The 20,624-nt window shown below is 46.4% G+C and overlaps 1 protein-coding gene across 5 annotated transcripts; it reads right to left on the reverse strand.

The window, feature by feature from the left end:
• Nucleotides 1–347: 347 nt before the first annotated feature.
• Nucleotides 348–19,580, reverse strand: LOC140643600 (excitatory amino acid transporter 4-like). Of its 5 annotated transcripts, none has more exons than XR_012039601.1 (12): nt 19,228–19,580; nt 14,870–15,127; nt 13,849–13,986; nt 12,827–13,031; nt 11,901–11,943; nt 10,950–11,290; nt 8,437–8,670; nt 7,177–7,371; nt 6,593–6,727; nt 4,538–5,168; nt 2,708–2,735; nt 348–2,038 (listed from the first exon to the last, which is right to left on the reverse strand). XR_012039601.1 is itself a non-coding variant. In XM_072845636.1 (12 exons), the coding sequence occupies exons 2-11, from the start codon at nt 15,081–15,083 to the stop codon at nt 2,731–2,733; spliced, it is 1,614 nt and encodes a 537-aa protein (XP_072701737.1). In that variant the 5' UTR covers nt 15,084–15,127; nt 19,050–19,216; the 3' UTR covers nt 348–2,038; nt 2,708–2,730. The 5 variants fall into 5 exon arrangements, 3 of the variants coding, with proteins under 3 accessions (XP_072701737.1, XP_072701736.1, XP_072701735.1); XR_012039600.1 differs by lacking the exon at nt 19,228–19,580 and adding an exon at nt 19,050–19,216; XM_072845636.1 differs by lacking the exon at nt 19,228–19,580 and adding an exon at nt 19,050–19,216 and having other exon boundaries at nt 5,065–5,168.
• Between the last annotated feature and the right edge of the window lie 1,044 nt (nt 19,581–20,624).

Raw genomic sequence — 20,624 nt, forward strand, 5'->3', positions numbered from 1 at the left:
TCCTAATGCAGCCCCTGTTAGCCTTCTTTGCGGCAAGGGCACACTGCTGTCTCATGTTCAACTTGGTGTCCACCAGGACTTCCAGGTCCGTTTCTGCAAAGCTGCTTTCCAGCTGGGTGGCCCCCAGCATGTACTACTGCATGGAGTTATTCCTCCCCAGGTGCAGGACTTTGCATTTCTCTGTGTTCAACTTCATGAGGTTCCTGTCAGCCCATTCACATGGAGATAAGGAAGTGTAATATATAATGCTAAAAGTAACATCCCTAACTTTGTACAGTCATGGTCCTGAGGAAAAATAATAAAAAAAAAACATCATGGAAAAGCATTGTGGAAAATATTCCCTTTATTTTTCAAATATGCAACTATCTTTATTAACACTGAAACTCACAGCGTGAAGAAAAACCCCACGGGAATTAACATAGTCAAACTGCCAGAATGCTATGAACACGCTGTACAGCACTGATTTCCAGTTATCTCTTTCTTCCTTGGGCAGAGCAAAAGAAGGACATACAATTTCAGGGCAGTTTTCATGGGCAGATCTGACTCCTGAAACAATGTGCACGTATCACATACATAATGTGACACATGGCCTATCATCTGAAAAGCCATATTCTTCATGGATTTTCTCTCTTAAGATTAATTTTGAAGAGATGTGTCCTAATCCAAGAGCTCCTTATGTATGCATGCATTGAGATAGCTCTCTGTTTCATCCCAAATGTTGCCCATCTAATCGTTAGGAATAAACCTGTTTGCAAATAGGAGAAACTCTGAAAGTTTCTGCAAGTAGAAGCAGCAGGACTGCAGTAAATAAAAGACTGCATAAACTCTCAAATAGCTGATAATTTAAAAAGACAGTTGATAAAATTATTTAATACTTTAATTTATCCAGTTTTGAAGGCTGAGTTAGTACAAGGTCAGTGTTGGGTTTGGAAGGAGTACACTTTGTATTCTTGGCTGAGCTCTTAAAGCCTGCCTCCGTGCCAAGTCAGATGCAGCGGGCATGTGGGTCCTTGGGATATGTGCAGGGGAGTCGAAGATGAAGTGGAGAATTTTCTCTATACGTTGAGAAGTTCTCATTACATCACCAGCAGGTAAAACTCAAAATCAGCATGCATTGAGCTCCTTCCTGGTAAACCTTGCTTTGGAAGACTCATGACTGGAATGAAGTAAAACAGCCAAAATAGCCTCTGTTCTTTTAAGGATGGGATTAGTTGGGTAAATCAAGGTGGGCATCAAAATGAGGTATGCAGCTTTGCAGAGTGAGAGTTTAGTATTGCCTTCTTGGATTAGCAACAAAAAAATTAACTCTATGTATATGTATGTTTGTGCACATGTGCCCCTTTCATATATATATAGAGGTGTATGTGTGTATATATATATATATGCAAATTTCTGACAATACTTTACTGTTCAGGTACTGTAAACAGATAATTCCAATCATAAACTGGTTAACAACATGGGTAAACACCAGAGCTAAAAACTATCAGCTGAATTCAGAAATTCCCCATGGGAGGCTGGTTTGCAGTATTTGAAAATGAGACCTCTACTTGTTTGTGCTCCATTAATCTTGTGTTGGAAGCAGGAAATCACAAATGGCAAGGCTTGGAGTGTACTACTTTGTGGGAACATCTGAGATCATGTTGATGCAATGTGGTATGGAGAGCCCCTTTTGTGATACATTTACATGTCTGCTAACAGCAACTGAAAACAGGTTAGACTCCTGCTGAGTTTTAGTAAAGTATCATTAGGATCCTTCCAGATAGCTTTTAAAAATGATCTGGCCGGAAGGACCCTTTGCAATATCTCTAAACCAGAAAGCACGTGCATATATTATAAAGCCAGAAGGGACCCTTATGTTCATGTAGTTTGACTCTCTCTATAACCCAACCCATAGGACTTCCCAGTATTAATTCCCATTTGAGCTATAATCCAATCCAACAATCTTTTCTTCCAATTCATCCGTCAGTTTGCAGTTCATATACAGGAAGTCTCTTCAGGATTAGAATTCAATGCTTTCTTGAGAAGTTGGACAAATAGTCTGAAAAAAAAAAAGAAAACCAAGATGCAGTTCAATATAGACAAATATAAATTACTATACTTAAGTAACAATAATCAACTGCACAAACACAGGCTGGGAAATTACTAGCTAGGCAGCAGTTCTGCTTAAAATGATGCAGGAATTATCATGTATTACCACTGGATTGGAGTCAATGCTATCATGCTGTTGTGAAAAAATAAAGCACTTTATTAGGTTTTAAGCAGGTCTGTTCTTTATGAAGGTTTAGACTCATGTCAGCTGAGCTGTGTTAATGATAAGCTAGTGCTGTCTTAACCCACTATAGATACAAGCTAATGCAGTGTATCTTAAAACTCTTTGATTAAGATCCAGTCTTTAGATACAGCCATCTCATCAAAGTAAGAGTCTAACCTCACTAAGATTTAGGATAAGATGAACAGACTTGAATTTGCTGTATGTATGCATCATGGACAGTTATCCTGATCAGCTGATGCATAGCATGCTGTTAAACTATGGTAACTTGAGTCTAAGGTCTAAATCTTAAATGTACATGAAATATTCTTTCCTCAGTGCTCAGCACTAATAAATCTTTAGTTGGATTGTCGTATCAAATTTTAGTTACTCCACTTTAAGAAAGATGTGGAACAGCGAGGAAAAAGTCCAGAGGAGAGCAACGTGAATGATTATTACCTGTGAGGGTATACTGGGTCTGTTTAGTCTAGAAAGGAGAAGAGCAGACATTATAATAGTATTCATACAAGATAAAAAATGCTGCAAAGAGGAGGATAATAATTTGTTATCCTGCTCGCTTGCCCCCTGCTAGAGCAGATCTCTTGTCAGAATAAGCAACCTGCCTCCCACAGTCAGGAAACAGCCTGCTGCCTTAGGGTCTGGGGCCAACTACTACTAAATGGAGCTACAATACACTTCTATTTACCTTGCTCTGTTATCCACTTTTATGTGAAAGAGATGCATTTGTCCATTTATCTCAGATTCCCAACAATCATCCAGCCCATAAAAATAGAATACTCTGCCTACAGGATGTGGAATGTGGCAGTACCAATGTATAATCCTGCAATTCCTGAAGGACCAAAAAGAGCCTCAGGATCTGGCTTTGGACATCTCAAGAAATGTGTTTTAGGAAGCTTTGTTAGTGCTGGGGAGCTAAGCACGAGCAGGTGGCAAAGTTGACTCCAGCTGATGCCTCTGAGGTCTTTCTTCCTGAGGTCCACTTAGGTGCACCTCTGAGTGTAAGGCTAGGGCTTCTGGATGAAAAGGATCAGTGTGGAAAGCCAGGGTAGAGGGGTTTAAGTGATATACTGGGTTTAGAATAGCGAGCAGACCTCAAGTAAAAGCTGCCCAGTTTAGATAGTTCGGCTGTGCAACAGGAGCCTGCTTGCTGCTGTTTCTGGGCTTAGCCATTTCTAAAGCAGGACAGCTACACTGTAGTAGCCCCAAAACTGTGGATTCTTTCCGTCTTCCTGGTTGTGTCTAGACATTAATTTCTGCATGTTCATGGACCTAGATATTATGGAGCAAGCCCTGCTGGTCCTGTTCACTGGAGTGAGAAATACAGGCTGTGTTCGTGGCCACGCCAGGGAAGGGGGATAGAGCATGGATGAAGGTCCCTACTTCTTGCTTGAGCGTCTGAGATGTTTCAGATGTCATGTGGGCTTATGTCCAAGTGTGTTAAAGAGAAGCTGAGCTCCATTTGGTAGGAACTGGGAAATTTATCCTGAATTTAGAAATTTGGGGTCTGACAAACTTGTACAAGTGCTGGGAAGTGATTCGGTACTGCCTATAAGAGATAAGGAGCTGTAGAAAGACAGATATTTTGTAGCACATTCTGGAGCAATGTGACTGAAGGGAAGTAACTTCTGAAAATAGCCAAAGATGAGCAAAGGAACAGTTTCCTTAGGAGTCTTATGATGAGGAATGAAACTGTTTCCTGAGCAAATCTGGGGTTGCAGGGAGTCATTCCTGGCATGGAGGTACCACCCAGCTGCTCAGGTGGGCAAACTGTTCTTAAACTTTGCATTTCCCCTTCTGGTTTCACCAAGAGGAGAACAGCTTGCTAAAGAGAAATTAAGTTAACTGGTGTTTGGCAGAGCTTGGTAGAAGGGAGAGCTGTTTCAGAGGCTGAATAATGGATATAATAAATTCTTTAATTGTTTGCTGCTTTCACAATCCTTTAGTAGCTTCCACTAATGAAAAGCCAATCGACCCCTATTTGTGCTACCAGCCAGCACAGTAAGCCCTGTCCCTGCTGTATGGTCCCACATTCCTTGAGGAGCTAGGTGACCCTCGTAGCTGCAGCCAGAAGGGTTGCCAGAGGAGTGAGAAGCTCTCAGAAAGCATCATCCACATATCTGTGCAAACACCAGGACTGTGAGCAAGGAGGACACTGTGTTTATCATAAACACTCTTGTCAGTGAAGAGCTGAACAGGAGTGCTGGGGCTCTCTAGAGCTCTCCAAATGGCCAACGCTAAAAGCTTTACATGCTTGGGGGAGCCACTGACCAAGAGAAGGCTTTGCAGCTGTATCCTGCAGGGTGGAGTCATCATGGCAACATTTTGGTGCCAGTCCACAGGTGGTCGTGTCCCCGGCCCACCTTGCCACTTAGCTGTGCTCATACTTTAGCTGAGAAACAAAGGAGCTCCTAGTCCAGCTCATTCACTGAGTCTTCTTTACCCAGGTCTAACTCTTGGACCCTGCAAGAACGACTAAATCAGGCTTTTGTGGAATAAATCTTTCTTTGCAGTTTAATTTTCTCCTCTTTAATGCCAGTCAGAAAGAGATGGGGGAGAAACGGGATCAGGGAAGACTGCATGTGGCAGAGGGGGGAGAAAAGTGTGCATCTTGGAGAGTGGATCTTTCTGTGTCCTCCACTATGGACTTCTGTTTCAAGTCTTGGCTTTTTACAGCATTAATCTGTACTCTGCTGCCCGATTTCACAGTGCTGTCTCACTCCTGGGGTGCCTGTGGGTGTTTTTCTGTGGAGAAACCAGGTGGGAGAGCTGCTCTTTCTCCTCTATCACAGAATTACCAAGTTCGCAGTCCTGCGCATCTAGCTCATGCCGGGAGAGATGCTCCACAATGCCAGCCCCCAGAGAATCCCCCAGGACGTTGGTGGTCGTTCTAAGGCGGTCCCTGAAAAATCAGAGGGAAAAATGAAATATAGCTTCTTAGTAACAGCTAAGAGAATGAAGACTATTTCAAGAAACATCTTCAATGAAACTTTTTCTACTTTTCAAGTCACTCTAATAATTGACACTTCAACATTGACAGGAAAATGACTCCCAGAAACCCTTCCTTGATTGATAGCCCTGAGCACAGGCTTCACATTCATTCCTGCTCTATTGCATTCTCAGTTTCTCACTGAAAAGTTTTGGACTTGCCACAAAACGAGGGCAGCATTATTGTGGTTCCACATGGACAGTTTCCTTTCCAAAGGGCTGCTAAAGCCTTTCTTCAGACTCAGATGAGCCTCGCCACATCTGTTACACTTGAGTTGCATTTTGTTTTACAAAAAGTGCAGAAATTCTGGTGCAAACCTATGACTTAGTGCTGCTGTGGAGCCAGATTTCCTCAGCATGGACAGTACACACTAAGACAAGGCACCAGATTCTTTGTGCAAAATGGCAAATCTAAAACACCCTTTGCAATGAGATATTCTCCACAACCACAACTGTATGTAAGAGCTGAAGCTATCACCTGTCCAGCAACCCATCATATCCTTCAGCAGTAATAACAGATAAGACTTTTGGTACCTGAGTGAAACCAACCTTTCTTGGTAAGTACAAGAGGTAACCTGGCGTCTTAGGAGGCAGGGCCTTTTCCAGCCAAGTCTGTTCTTATGCACAGTTCACAGGAGAAGTGGAGGTGTTGGGCAAGACTCTGTTTCCAACTGCTCAGCCATGGCTGGGAGCAGACCTTGGGCTTTGGCTACAAACCAGCAATACAAGATACAGAAGAACAGAGGAAACACTGACAGTGTATCCCTGAGTCAGGATTTTGTTGTGCTTGAGAAGACTGAGAGAGCGAGGACTGTGCACAAATGCATTCTTCAATCTAGTTCCTAAGAGCGCTCCTGTGAAATCACTTGTCCCAAGGTTTAAAAGGGAAAGAAAGGTGAAATGGAGCAATGTAGCTGACTAGCTGCACCCATCTAAACACTCCGCGACTTTGTACAGCCCAGTCTCATTCCACTTTCCGTGTTTGGTAGCGCAGAACCATCACTCTGTGGTGTGTATTTACTTATTATTAGCACAACCTGTCCCTATCAGTCTGGAGATAGTTTCTGGGTGCCTTTTAAGATAAAGCAAACTAAGGAAATTCTGCTTGGTGACCAGGCTGATCTGAAAGTGACTTCTGATGCCTTGGGTCACTGAAGTACATGGTGAAGACTCCAGCATGGGCAGAGAGGGCTACTGTGCAAAGGTCTCATGGATACAGGTGTGTTTTGATACAGGTTACTGAGACTGCTTGTAGCAGAGACATTGGGAGTACAGATGAACTCCGTAAGCACTGGCAGGGAGCACAGAGCAGTGCATGCTGCTGAGCAGAGGACTTACAGAAACCAGTCCACAGCGATGATCAGCGTAATGTCTTCAGTAGGCAGCCCCACTGATGTCAACACTATAACCATAGTCACGAGTCCGGCCTGGGGAATGCCTGCGGCTCCAATGCTGGCTGCTGTGGCAGTGATGCTGGAGGGAACAGGAAAGCACAGCTATCAGCAAAGGGAAGAAAAGAGGTAGTCGCATTTGCAAAAATGTCAGGAAGTAGCTCAAACTCATCATCTACAAAACATCTCGGCAGCCTTCCTGCCCTGGTCACTGAGCAGGATGGTGACACATGGGACATCAACACAGCAGCCAGGCTCCCCCCTGCCAGGCACTCATCCATAATAGACTGCACACTCCAGCTCTAGCTAAGGGATGGCCCAGACCTGGAAATGCAATAAAGGCTCAAGTGGAGCCTCAGAGACATGGTGCCCAAATCATATGCGCTTCTACACCTGGAGGTGTGGTACACCCTTCTTTTCCATACTTTTTTTTCTTGTATCTTCTGAGGAAAAGAGGAACCTGACCACACCTCAGATAAGCCAACAAAACTGATGCCCTTCCTGTAGTCCCATAACTCTTTCAAAAGTCACCTTATTGTGATGATCTGCCCGAAGTCAAGTTCATAGTTGTTGACTTGTGCAATGAAGATGGCTGCAAGAGCCTCGTACAGAGCAGTGCCATCCATGTTAATTGTAGCTCCCACAGGCAGAACAAACCTCGTGATGCGCCTATCCACACCATTGTTTTCTTCCAGGCACCTGAAGGTGATGGGCAGAGTCGCTGAGCTGAAAGGAATTTACAAAACAACATGAATTGGGTATATGCTGACTTCAGAAGAGCAACTAAGCCTCTGCCTGGTTTATGACCTTACCCACCTGCTTTTTCACCCTGCCATGTGAGCCAGAGGACAGAAGCTGCTAGGAGAAAGAACAGTCTAAGCAAGGCTTCCTCAGATATGGTGCACACTGCAGTTGCACATTCAGACATGGCTTTCCTCAGGGGGCTGGGACAGGGGCTGTGTAGCCCTGAGGCTGATGATGCTGGTATAACACCAAAAGAAGGTGATGCTGGAGGATTTGGGGTACATAGGACAGAGCCTCAAGACCAAAACTCCTTTTCCAGCTATTAGAAAAACTTGAGCCCTTTCTCACCCCGTCTCAGTGCATAAGACAAGAATGACCCATGTGTGAGAATATATCTTGCAGAGAAACCAGAGAATTGTTTCTGAAAGAGAACATGGGCAGGAAAAATGCAGTGTGTTTTATTGTGAGAACGCATGGGGGAGAGACTGTTATGTGCTTGCCAGGAAATGAACACAGCAAAAAACACGGCACTTAGTGAAACAACAGCTACCTACAATTCCTGGCTTTGGCTGTGTTGCATGGCAGTGTGAGTCATTGAACATATGGGAGTTTATGCCTTTGCCCAGGCCTCCTGCGAGTTTAATGCCGGCTGCATACAGTATGTGTGCCTGGGAGAGAAATGTGCAAATGTGTGTAAGTACATATGTGTGAGAGGTATGTGCAAGGGGAATAACACTGCAATTCAGTGGGATTTGATATTTGTCCTGAGCTCAGCATTTCTGTGCTGCAAGGACAGTCACCACCATGTTTGGTAAGGAGGAATATGGGTCATGCACTGATGGTTAGAGATGGCCCTGTGATTAGGGCTCCTGAGCAGGGGAGTGGGAATCTTTCCACTCTCAAATGAACTTGGCTGGACCAGTGCAAAAAGCTGCTAGTGCTAGAAACTGCGAGACTGCAGTGCTGCACTGAGGGCAATTGAGTGCTGAGAAGCAGCCCCAGAGTATCCACACCAGCCCCAACACTACTCCTATGTAGCCATCATACCTTGAGGAGGTGCCCAGGGCTGTGATGAGGGCCTGCAGAAGCCCTGCAATGAATACCCAGGGGTTTCTGTGAGTGACGATGAAGTAGAGCAGGGGCAGGATGCAGAGGGCATGAATGAGGAGTCCAACGATGACGGTGAGTGTGTACATCCCCAGCTGGCCTCCCATCACTGCTAGGTCATCCATCTCCAGGATTTTGCCAGCAATTAAAAACATGATCCCAACTGGAGCATACCTGTGGCAGAAACACAAGGACGATGCTCAGAACTGGTGCTCACACTTTCACACCAGCATTAATTCATGCTGTCTGGACAAATCCCCAATAAGCCAGCAACCAGAAGCGCTCACTGAGCCTAATTTTTGGATGATTCTTCTGGTTTATTTTCTGGAAACCTGGAGAGAGCTGGGACTTGTTCACCATATGCTCAAAAGATAGCACTTGTTGCACTGTCGGGGAACCCAGCACTCTTGTGCACACAGCTTGGGCACTGGTAGAGGTTTCCTCCTCTTTCTGGGTTCCCTACATGTTTCCACAACACTCCTTGTAGAATTGATAGGGGAGGTTATGTAGAGGAGTCTTCAGAGTCCCTTCCTTTCCTAACAGAGCTTGGGCTGAGAGTATTTTTTTACTGAGGCACAGGGAAGTACAGGAGAAACAGGGAATCAGGGAGTAAAAGCAATAGTGTCCTATAGGCTCTGAGATATCAGCCTTGCTATCTTCAGATGTTCACATTTAGCAAATAGGAACATATAGGGAATCCATATCTGGTGTAGCAAGGACTGGGCACACCAACACCTGTGAAAGCAGCCATGGCTTATATAAAAACCCATTTTGAGGTACACTGCTATCCTTTCCATTCCTTATGGCTTTTTCCCCCTCCATAACAATGGATCTCATGAGCAGCAGTGAGGCTCCACAGAAAGGAAGCCATAACACAGACATGGAGAATATCATGGGCACTAAACTAAATATGGACAAATAACTGGACCAAAGAAAATCCCAGCTCCACGGCCACACCTCTCAGGGCTTGGCCTCTACAGCTCAAGAGCTCACATGCAATTCATGCACAAGGCTCAGAGGTCCACATGCCAAACTCCAATTTAGCCTGGGAGGTTTGGAAAAGTTTCAGGAAAGGATTTCACAAATATTTCATTTCCTCTGACCTTCCTCTTAGAAGACATTCTTGGCTGCAGCTAGTGACCAGATCTCCCCAGGAAAAACAGGCTCCTGGGGGATGCTCTGCAGACTGTGGCTTCAGGAAGGAGTGTTGGGCTGCAGCTGACAGCCCTGCCTCCTATACCAGCAGGATTTTGTAAGTCAGGAGGTCTCTCCAGACACTACCTACTGTATGTGCACAGGCAGTTTCCTGAGTATAACCAATGTAACCCTTGCCTTCCTTCACTGTAAGGGGGAGCTGAAGGAGGGCATGTTGAAGGCACCTTGAAATTGTCTCTGGGAGTAGTGTGCAGGTCTACTTGTTCCACTGTGCTTGTGCTCTCCCTTCTGTGCCCTCGGGCAACTCTTGTCTTTTCTTAGGAAAGCAAAGCCCCAAGTCCTGGCTCATCCATGGAGGAAGAGATCCCAGAGGGGCTGGGGCTCCCCAGCGCTCTGCTATGAACTCAGGTTTGTTCTTTCCCTTTGTGTCTTTCTGTGTAAGGCCTGTCCCTCTGTGCCCAGGGTGTTGGGCTGAGATAAAAGACTGTGACTAGAAGACCAGGGAATGGAAGCTGGAGCGATCTAAAATAGGAGAGGGTGCGGGGCTGACAGATCCCGTCCCTGTCAGACATTTCCACATATTCTGCCAGCCCTGCATCTCTCCTGTCTCGTGGTACCTACCACAAACTCCTATTTAGACATTGATCCCTAGATGGGTAAAGAGATTAAAATAACAAGATTTGGTAAAATGCTGCCTTCTAGAGAAGACCCGTCTCAGCAATGCCTTGCTTATCTGGACCATGTAGCACAGGCAGCCTTACACAGAAAGCAACAAGCAGCTGAGGTCTAGAGGAGTTGGGATCTGGGAGACCTCAAGTTGAAAGGCAGTAACTTTGAGCTGACCTTGCCAACCCAGCTCAGCTCTCACAGCTAATGCATACAGGTGCCGCCTTGAGTAGCAGGAAAGTGGCACTAGGTTATTGTGATTCGTAGCTAAGTCAGGCCCCTGGAACATAGCTGGAAGGAAAGCTTTTGGTGGGAAAGCCTCACACCCTACCCCTGTTGGTAAGGCTAAGAGATCTTCCACTCCAGCTCTGGTCTTCCAAGGATGTTTCCAGCAGCCTCAAGGAAGGCAAGTCCTGGTGTACCTGATATTTCTAAGGTAAAAACAAAAAACAGGAAATGAAATGTGAACAAATATCCCATCCAGACTTTTCCCTCCAGCCTGATGGAGCCAAAGGAGGGCTGTGCCCGTCTGCTTTTCCTGTGCATGTCATCCTTAAAGCTACCCCACTTCTCATCAGGTCAGCGGAAACTGCACCTGCAGACTTCCTGCTCCAACCGGCCGTGCTCCTCACCAGATGATAATGGCCACCAGCCTCATGATGGCTTCGTTGAGGCAGTTAAAGAACTCCCGCAGGGCCCGTCCCTTCTGCTTCATGCTGCCGATCACCAAACCGAAGCACATGGAGAACACTACCAGCCCCAGCGCGTTCACCCCATTGGCTGAGCCCGGGATGGGAATGACTTCTTCAAAGGTCAGCACCTCGGAGATGGTCCCCAGGGCATGAGTGATGTTCTCCAGGATGCTGGTGAAGTTCTCAGGCACAGGGATCTGAGTGGTTGTCACACCTGCTGTGACATTGCTGCTGTGAAGGATGGTTCTGGTGAATATCCTGGTGCTGTACTGCGTCTTGTACTGAAAAAACACAGATTATCAGATGCACACTCACAGGCCCTGGTTCACGAGCTCAGGACAACATGCTAGGCTCTTGCATCCCTTCCTAAAGAAAATACTGCAAGTTCACTGCTGACCTGTGTGGAAAACTTCGCTTGCCTGTTCTCAAGCTCCCTAGCTTAGCACTTTCATCAAAAAGTTCATACAGCTGAAGGTCAAAAGAGACCATTGGAGCATCTCATATCCCTAGGACCAAGATGTTCTGGCTTCTCTGATAACCCTTTATACTGCTTCCAAGGGTACTAGCACTACAGAAGAGACAAATCCTTGGAGAATCTGCTCCCATTTCACTGCCAGTCCAAGCCTGCTACCCGAGATCACACAAACCCTTCCTGACTCTGAGTGGTATGGGATGGAGGCTGAAGCCCCATCTACAGACAGCTTGAAAAGCTTGCGTGGGGGATGCTGTAATACAGACTAATTACTGCAGGGCCTCCTGGAGAAGTCAGACTTGGGGAGGTGTGAAGGCAGTATAAAGCAATTACTATTCCATCCCTCAGAGAAGTAGGTTGGACCATGGTCTAGGGCACAGGATGCAAAGGGAAGTGATAGGCCAGGTGGGATTTCATACCTGTTTGAAGCAGGCTTCTACCAGGTTGGGCGGGAACATATTCCTGCAGTAGACAGAACAAGGAAAGAGTTATTGTGCTGTTTGACTAGCAAGAAAACATGGGCTTCCTGGCCAACACCTCTGTCCTGGAGCAGTGTCTCAGGTCACAACTCTCACAGTGCCAGCTCAGGCTACAGAGCAGATGGGCCCTTTCTGTCTGACTGACAGAAGGTGGGAATATGCTGATCTGGAGCCAGGCACCCTCCTGCATCTTTTCAGACTCCCGCTGCATCTTTTCAGACTCCAGAAGGTTGTATTTCAGGTATGTGGAAAGAGACTACACACATACAGCACGGGGATATGGGTCCATTGTAAAAGCATCATCAAACCCAACCGAACCGTACCATATTACAATTTTTAATATACTGCTTTGCTCTCAGCCTCATCTCTACAGCTGTCATTTGAGCTCCCTGTTATCTTGTACCTCAGAAACATAGCTTCATACCACTTGAGATGGTACAGCTTTGCAATTCACTGTGTAAGGTCACAGCAAGGGAGGGAGAGACTGTCTCAGGAACCACTTCCTCGATTTACTTGGGTCAGTGAAGATGGATATTTGGAGTGGCCTTTGCTGGGTGAATTTCTGAAGGGCATGCAGTCATTGATAATTTTCATTACTTTTGTTTTGCTGAGCGCACCTTGGCCTCTTGCATTAAAACCTCTAACAGAAGGGCTGGACTCCAGAGCTCCAGGCCAAGCATTCAATCTCAGAGTGGCAAAGCCAGTTAGCTAGATTGAGCTAGAAGTAGTAGGCTGGGCAAGACTCAGCCATAAACCTCTTTCCCTAAGAGTGTATGCCTAAAGCTGTGACACTTTAAAAGGACATTCCGTGGAGGAATGTAATCTCACTGATATGGTCTCAACATGAGACCATCTTGTTCACCTACCTCACCAAGTCCATGAAGGCATCTGTGGTCTGCACCTGCTCAATTCTGCCTTCTCGGTGAAGCTTTTCCTTAGATCCTTTTCCTGGGTGGATGATGATCACCATGAGGATGCCAATGAAGACTGCTATGATCGTGGTCACCATGTAGTAGACGACAGCCCGCATCCCCATCTTCCCTGAGGCTCTGCCATCCAGCGAGGCCATTCCTGGGGAGTCACACAGAGTGACAAGGTGAGAAGGTCTATTGTCTTAGAGGGAAGGGGGAAGCCCAAGGAAGATGCAAAGTGTGCAGGGCACATGCACGAGTTGGACGGGGAGCTGGGGTCTCTAGGAAGCACAGCGTACAAGGGGCAGCCTTTGGAGCTCCAAGGTGATATCAATATGGGAGAATGTGGTTTGTGGTTATGAAGAAGCATAGCACTGGTGGGTCTTAGGCTGCATTTGGGAATATAGCAATTTCCTGCTAAAGCTCTCAGAAGGGAAATAATCCCCTCCCAGTACACTGGGCCTTTAAGTCCCTAATGGTGGGATGTTTCAGCGGGTGGAATGCTTTGCAGTCCCTTCTGCTGTCTGAAAGCTTGGCTGGCTGGCATGTCTTCTGTGAGGACCTGGATGAAACAAGCTCTCCAGCTGGTGATCAACTCCAGCTTTTTTGGACTGACACGAATTAACCTTCCCTAGGCTGGAGGAAACCTGAAGCTGACTTGGGCAACAAACTTATTGATGTTTGAGGTTACGTAGGATGAAATCCTTGCTAGTGCTCAAGTGTTGGGCATTGGAAACACCACATTGTGTCCTCCATAGTCTTCTGAGAAAGCACAAGGCCTTCTGTTTCTTTTCCCCACTACTGAGCCAGCAAGGGTATGAGTCATGTTCACTACAGCTGGTAGGTTCAGGCCTACAGTCACTATTAGCCAAGCTAATTCAAGCACCCCAGCTGGGGCACAAAGGGGTACTCCAACAGCTAGCATCTGTCTTTCCTGATTATTACCTTGGCTGAAAGCAGCAGAAAGCACTTCTCACCTGTAATCAAGCTAGAGACAATGAGAGGAAGAACCAACATCTGGAGCATACGCATCAGCAGCTCGCCGGGGAAGGAGAAATACTTGATCTGGCGATAGGTCAGCTGGTAGGGCCGGAGGGAAAATGCCAGGATGATCCCTGTGGATCAGCAAGGGATGAGAATGGAAACAGGACAGTGTGATCCAGTGGTCTGTCCCTCAGTCCTACAGCATGGCTTTTCTCTTTCTCATCTCCTTTCAGCTCCTCCTCTCCCCAAAGGAGCAAATGGTCTTTCTTTTTCTAAAAGGCTGTGATCCGGTTTCTACTGTATGGTCTCTCTCTCCCTCTGACATATTTATATGCACAGGAGCCTTGTGCTAAACCACAGCTCTCCTTGTTGCTCTGCCTGCTGCTCCTCTGGGGTCTGTTCCCAGGAAGCTCATGAACACAAAAATGCTGTGACACAAAAAAAGGCTCTCCCAGCCTAACCTAAGTGTGACTACACAGTTCAGACACTTTGTCCACCCACGTCTTAAAGCTGAGTTCAGCCAGTGAGTTAGAGACACATAGCCTGGATCAAAAGCTAGGGACAATCTGCTATCTGCTGGGCAGATTTAGTTTCCATTGTATCACAGCCCTTTGCATTAGTTCCCCCTTCTGGTACTGTCAGGCTAAAGCTGTGGGATGAATCTGAAGAGCCCCTGTGCCTGGTGCCTGCAGCTGCACTCACAAGAAGCCTCTGAACAAACCTGGATGATTTTTTATGAGGATTGGTAGAGCTGTATCATCAAACCCTTTCTGTTGTGACTGTTCCTAAGCTGCAGCCAGAAAGGATCAACAAGGACTCCTTCACACACGCCCTCTGGAAGGTCTGTTGTCCTTGCACACAAAAGTACTTCTGATTTGGACAGCATTTTGAGCTGTCAGCTCACCAGCTTCACCTCCCCAGCCAAATCGTTATGATAAAATAAAATCTTTGTAGAATAAACGAACTTCTCCCCACATTTATAAAAGGTGACCAGCATTGCCACCAGCTCCATACCTAGTAAGACTGCAGCAATGGTGAAGAGGACGAAGGCATTTCTCCTGAAGAAGCTTTTAGCGCTGTCAGCAGTGATGCTGTGCATCCGCTTCTTGGCCCGCGCTGCCCGCTTCTGCACTGCCTGCCGGAAGCGCTGCACCCGGCTCTCAGCATTGAGCCGCTTGGCTGCGTCCTCATTGAGGAACAGGCTGTTGACATGACTCTGCTCGCTCATGGTCAGCACGGCTGCTCAGTCCCCAAGGCACGGCTTTGCCTATGCTGGGCAGGGAGAAGCACAGGAGGGAAAGCATAAGCTGCAGCACCCGACACCTTGCCTTCATTTTTAGGTCATTTCCCTGGGGCCCTGAGCAGGTTTATTTAGAGTTTATTAATGAGCTCCTCTGCCCCTCTGCAAGGAGCAGACCCTGGGGAAAGGCATCTAAAGGCCTGCCAGGGTCTTGTCATGACTGCTCTGCTGTCTCTGGAGAAGCTCTGGCCTCTAGCACCCTACCTGCACTGAGGAGCGGGCTTATGGTGGCCTGGGCAGCCAGAAAGGGCTTGTTCTTAGGAGTTTTATCATTTTGGACAGGAATGAATATTTATCACTTGGCAATAAAACCAGTTCCTGTACACAAACTGTTCCAAACAAGATCAAGCAGCAAACAGCATTTCTGACATACCTCCTAGATGGACAGGCCCCTACCAGAACAGCTTTCCCCATGACAGTGAGTGGCACCGGCTGTTTCTGCAGAAAGGAACATGATCCCTTTGCCTTCTGTGGAGCCTGAGGATAATGCTTTACTGACTTTCCTTTGAAGCACAACAGGACTTTCAAGTAGTATCTCTTGTCAAACTCCACTGTTGGGGTTAACCTGCTGTCCTGTCTTCAAAAATACTGAGATCGAGATCAAACCTGCTCCAAAGAGGTAAATAAAGGACCAGTTCTGCTCCATTACCTACTGGCTGCAAGGTCTGGAGCAGTCTACTGTTATTTAACTGTTTTATATTATTCCCATATTCCTCAAAACAAAAGAACAAGGGGGCTACACAGTCATACCAGTCCACTCTGGAGTGCTAGAAGGCACCAGCAATCCAACAGTTCTTATCATTAGGAGGATTACTGCCTGACTATGCAGGTGCCATTTTCCTACTGTCACTGTGCCTTGACAGATACAAGGTCTGAAAGTGATTGTTGTTCTCCAGAGTTTGCAAAGAAAATACAAGGCTAGATGAAACCAAAGAAGAACAAAGCTGCCTTAGCACATCAGCAGGTGCTGAAAGACCTTTCTTTGGTGTTGCAAGAGCTACTCCATTTGCAATCCTAAATTTAAGTCAAAGAAACCATCACAACTGGGATTACATTCTCTATAAAATATACATCTAGTGTCTGCCATTTGGACCCAGATGAACGCCTATCATGAATTGAAGACATCACCTTAAAGAGGAATTGGTTCATGGTACAAGATTGCAAGGTCATTTCTAACAGACAGGTGGAGGAAAACCTCCATTCAGATAGAAGATTTGTTTGCAGAGATGCTAATGCCTTCATGAGGTTCAGAGAGTGGAGAGACACCTGAGATGGCCCAGCCAAGTCCCCCTAAGCCCTCCCAAGGCTAAGCTGTGTGAAGGGCACTGGCAAAGATTCTGGGCTTTTGCTGCAGGAACCTTGCAGTGCTGCTGTGGTCACTCAAGCTTTTGGATTAGCAAACAGCATTCTGTGAATTTTGGTCCGCTGATTCTAGCTTGATCACACATTCACTTTCTTATTACACCACCCTGCTTTTATCTGTTGATGGAGCCAATATAGATCAGACTGAGTGAAAACTTTGCCTGTCTTCTTCCTTTTCACTGCCAGTCCTACTACTTTTCACAGCTATGCATGAGAGAAAGAAACTGCAAAGTACATATTCCTTCAGTTCATTGAGTTTGTGCCTCCTGAACTCCACAGTAGGTTAAGAAACTATGGATTCAGTCCCCTGTGCCCTAGAATAGACTTATGTTATTTATGTAGTAGCCTCCCAGATATAGGGTTGGACAAACAAAATTATTAGCTGTCAGGTTCCAATGAGCCAGGAGTTTCACACATCTTGTATTTTCCTGTCTTGCCACTTACTGTCATCACTGGACCTACAAGGAAGAGGACACCTCTCAGATCTCACCCTTTGCCATCACAGACTCACTGAATAATCCCTTTTGTGATCCATCTTATCTTCTTTTGTCTGCAGGATCTCCAGAAGTCTGTCCCAGAGCTTACTACCCTAATGGTGAGAAAAGTAATTGTCTGCACTGTCAGTGGCTGGAGGGATAGAATAGAATAGAATAGAATAGAATAGAATAGAATAGAATAGAATAGAACAGAACATTTGAGTTGGAAGGGACCTACAACGATCATCTAGTCCAGCTGCCTGACCACTTCAGGGCTGACCAAAAGTTAGAGCATGTTATTTAGGGCATTGTCCAAATGCCTCTTAAACATTGACAGGCTTGGGGCATGGACCACCTCTCCAGGAAGCGCTCTTCCAGGGTTTGACCACCCTCTTGGTAAAGAAATGCTTCCTCATGTCAAGTCTGAACCTCCCCTGATGCAGCTTTGAACCGTTCCCAGGCGTCCTGTCCCCGGATCCCAGGGAGAAGAGATCAGCACCTCCCTCTCCACGTCCCCTCCTCAGGAAGCTGCAGAGAGCAATGAGGTCGCCCCTCAGCCTCCTTTTCTCCAAACGAGACAAACCCAGAGCCCTCAGCTGCTCCTCAGAGGACATGCCTTCCGGCCCCGTCACCAGCTTTGTTGCCCTCCTCTGGACGCATTTGAGGACCTTCACATCCTTCTCAAATGGTGGGGCCCAGCACTGCACTCAGTACTCAAAGTGAGGCCGCACCAACACTAAATACAGCGGGATGATTGCCCCTCTTGGCCGGCTGGTTCTACTGTGTTTGAGGCACCCTGGGATGCGGTTTGCCCTCTTGGCTGCCAGGGCACACTGCTGACTCCTGCCGACCAGCACCCCCAGATCCCTTTCTGCAGGGCTGCTCTCCAGCCACTCCTCTCCCAGTTTAGATTTGTGCCTGGCGTTACTCCCTCCCAGGTGCAGAATCCGGCACTTGGACTGGTTCAATTTCATGTTGCTGATGATTGCCCAATGCTCCAATCTATCTAGATCCCTCTGCAAGGCCTCTTGCCCCTCCAAGAGTGAACAGCACCTCTCAGTTTGGTGTTATCAGCAAACTTGCTAATGGTGCATTCAACTCCTGCATCCAGATCGTTGATAAATATATTGAACAGGACTGGCCCTAGAATTGAGCCCCAAGGAACACCGCTGGTGACCGGTCACCAGCCAGATGTAGCCCTATTCACTACAACCCTTTGAGCTCTGCCCTTCAGCCAGTTCTTCACGCAGCGCACCATGAACCTGTTTATCCTACAGTTGGACAAAAGGTCCAGAAGGATGCTGTGAGGGACAGGATCAAAAGCCTTACTAAAATCCAGAAGAACTACATCCACCACCTTCCCTTCATCCATGAGGTGGGTGACCTTACCATAGAAGGATATCAAATTAGTTAAACAGGACTTTCCTTTTGTGAGCCCATGTTGACTGTGCCTGGTGATTGCATTGTTCTTTAAATGGCTTTCAATAGCACCCTGTATGATCTTCTCTGTAATTCCTCGAGGTGCTGAGGTTAGACTCACAGGTCTGTAGTTTCCTGAGTCTTCCCTCATGCCCTTTTTGTAGATTGGAATAATATTGGCTAGCTTCCAGTCAGCAGGGATGCAGTGCAACTTCCTACAGCAGATTACCACCTAAGGCAATAACTTCTAAAAGTAGAACCACCAAAGAAAGTTTCAAGCCCCCAAAACTCTCTTTCTTACTCTCAAATCACTCACTCTTCACCAACAACCCAGCACACCTTGGTAAGGTGAAGTGCTACCTTACTTGGACATGCAAAGCTCCCATTCCTTTAGTGAAGTGAAAACAGTCACACTGACGGCTCTGAAATCACCCATCACGGGCTTGCTACATGCAAACCAGGCTTCCCGTTTGCCATGGTGACCTGAGGAGACCCGCATTGAACAAGGAGTACAGAAACTCAGACTCGCCTCTCCTCCAAACCTTGCCTTTCTTAGAGTTGGACCATACCACAGCAACGGCATGAATTCCTGTACAGGAAAGGTGGGGGCAGAACCTACACATATAAAGGGACTCACCTGCACTTTTCTCCAGATGTCTCCCCATCCACGTGCACTGGAAAACGTTTTTTTGTGCAAACAAAATGAAATTTCTATTTTGATATGGGAAAGTTCAGGATTAGTAATTTGATCCCATGTTCCACCATATGCTCAGCAGCCTTCTCAGAGCAAAACTTATCGCACAGAAGGAACTCACCAGCAGAACTTGCTCCTGTGATGTCCCCACCCTCTTGCTGATTTGCTCCCTTTCTCCATCTGCATATTTTGCAATACAGCGGCCTCCTCCACAGCACATTCCCTCTGCATTGCTGGCCTGAAATTGTGTAAATATTCTCTATTGCATCAGCTGGAAGTTCTCAGACTGCTGCAGTAAAGTCATCAAAATACTTCTGCAGATCAACTGTCTGTCAATGGCTTGGATTTTCCTTCTCATGAGGAAGAAGGTGGCATTACTGTCTTGGTGAAGGTTATCCTATTCATGGCTGCTTCTCCAGGCTCCACTCTGCCAGAAGCACTGAGATATCTGAGAGAGCATTTTTGGAGGTAACTTCAAGGCTAGAACCAGGAAGCACAGGATATTTTGCAAGAAAGTTCAGTGTTGCAAAACTAATGCCTAGTTCCTGGCAATGAGGTTTCACATAAACAGTGGAATTTTGGCTGTTTTAGGGACATCAGTCAGAAGATGGTGAAAGTAAAAAATGGGGAAGGAAGACTTTTGCACTATATTTTTTTGTCCTGCTCTTTCCAGATTTTTGTGTAGTTACCTTCCCATCTACCCAGGGAGAAGATTTCCAACATGGGGGGAGGAGGGCAATAGTGCTTAAGGACCTATAAAGAGCTAGAAAACAGGAAATATCTGAATCAATTGAGATGCAGCTGTTCCAACTTGTACTGTACATTGAAGAACACCTCTTGTCTTTATGCCTTGCCTCTGCTAGAGCAGCCAACGTCAGAAAAGCTGAAACCATCCAGTGTGCAGCACCTTCCCATGAGCATGTTTTAAAGACAGAAGGTAATATTCTGGCTGAAGGGAAAGAGGAGCTAGCCATCGCACACTCACCAGGAGGCAGTTTCGCTGGAGGGCTAAGTGTGGCCCTCCATCAGGGCATATTTGCATCCCCTCAACACAAATTGCATACTTTTGGCCCCCATGTGCACCCTTGTCCTTAAATACTGCTTTATTGTAAAAAGGTTGTAAGCAACATCAGGACATGAAACTCCTTTCATTTTCCGAAGCGTATCCTAGCTCTTCTCAGATCTGTGACAAGGGAATGCAAATATGCCCATATGCTACAACCTACTGAGTGCTTTTTTGCAAGTTTGTTTAACATTTGCACAATGGGGAATGCTGGGCACAAACCCGAGTCTGCCCATCCATCTGTGGTGGTAAGGACAGTGATGAAACAGCCCCAGCAGATGGGCTGAGCTCTCTGCTCTGCATCCATCTCTCCGCTGAAGCCTGGTGGCATGTGGGGAGAGTCTCATCCCCTGAAACACCAGGAACTGAGCAGCTCCAAATTTAGAAACTGAGAGTAAAATATTGCACACAGCAGAGGAACTTCTTGAAAAATTACCTTGAATGTATGCTTTGAC

Source organism: Ciconia boyciana, chromosome 24 (genome assembly GCF_034638445.1).
Source record: "Ciconia boyciana chromosome 24, ASM3463844v1, whole genome shotgun sequence".
Classification (NCBI taxonomy): Eukaryota; Metazoa; Chordata; class Aves; order Ciconiiformes; family Ciconiidae; genus Ciconia; species Ciconia boyciana.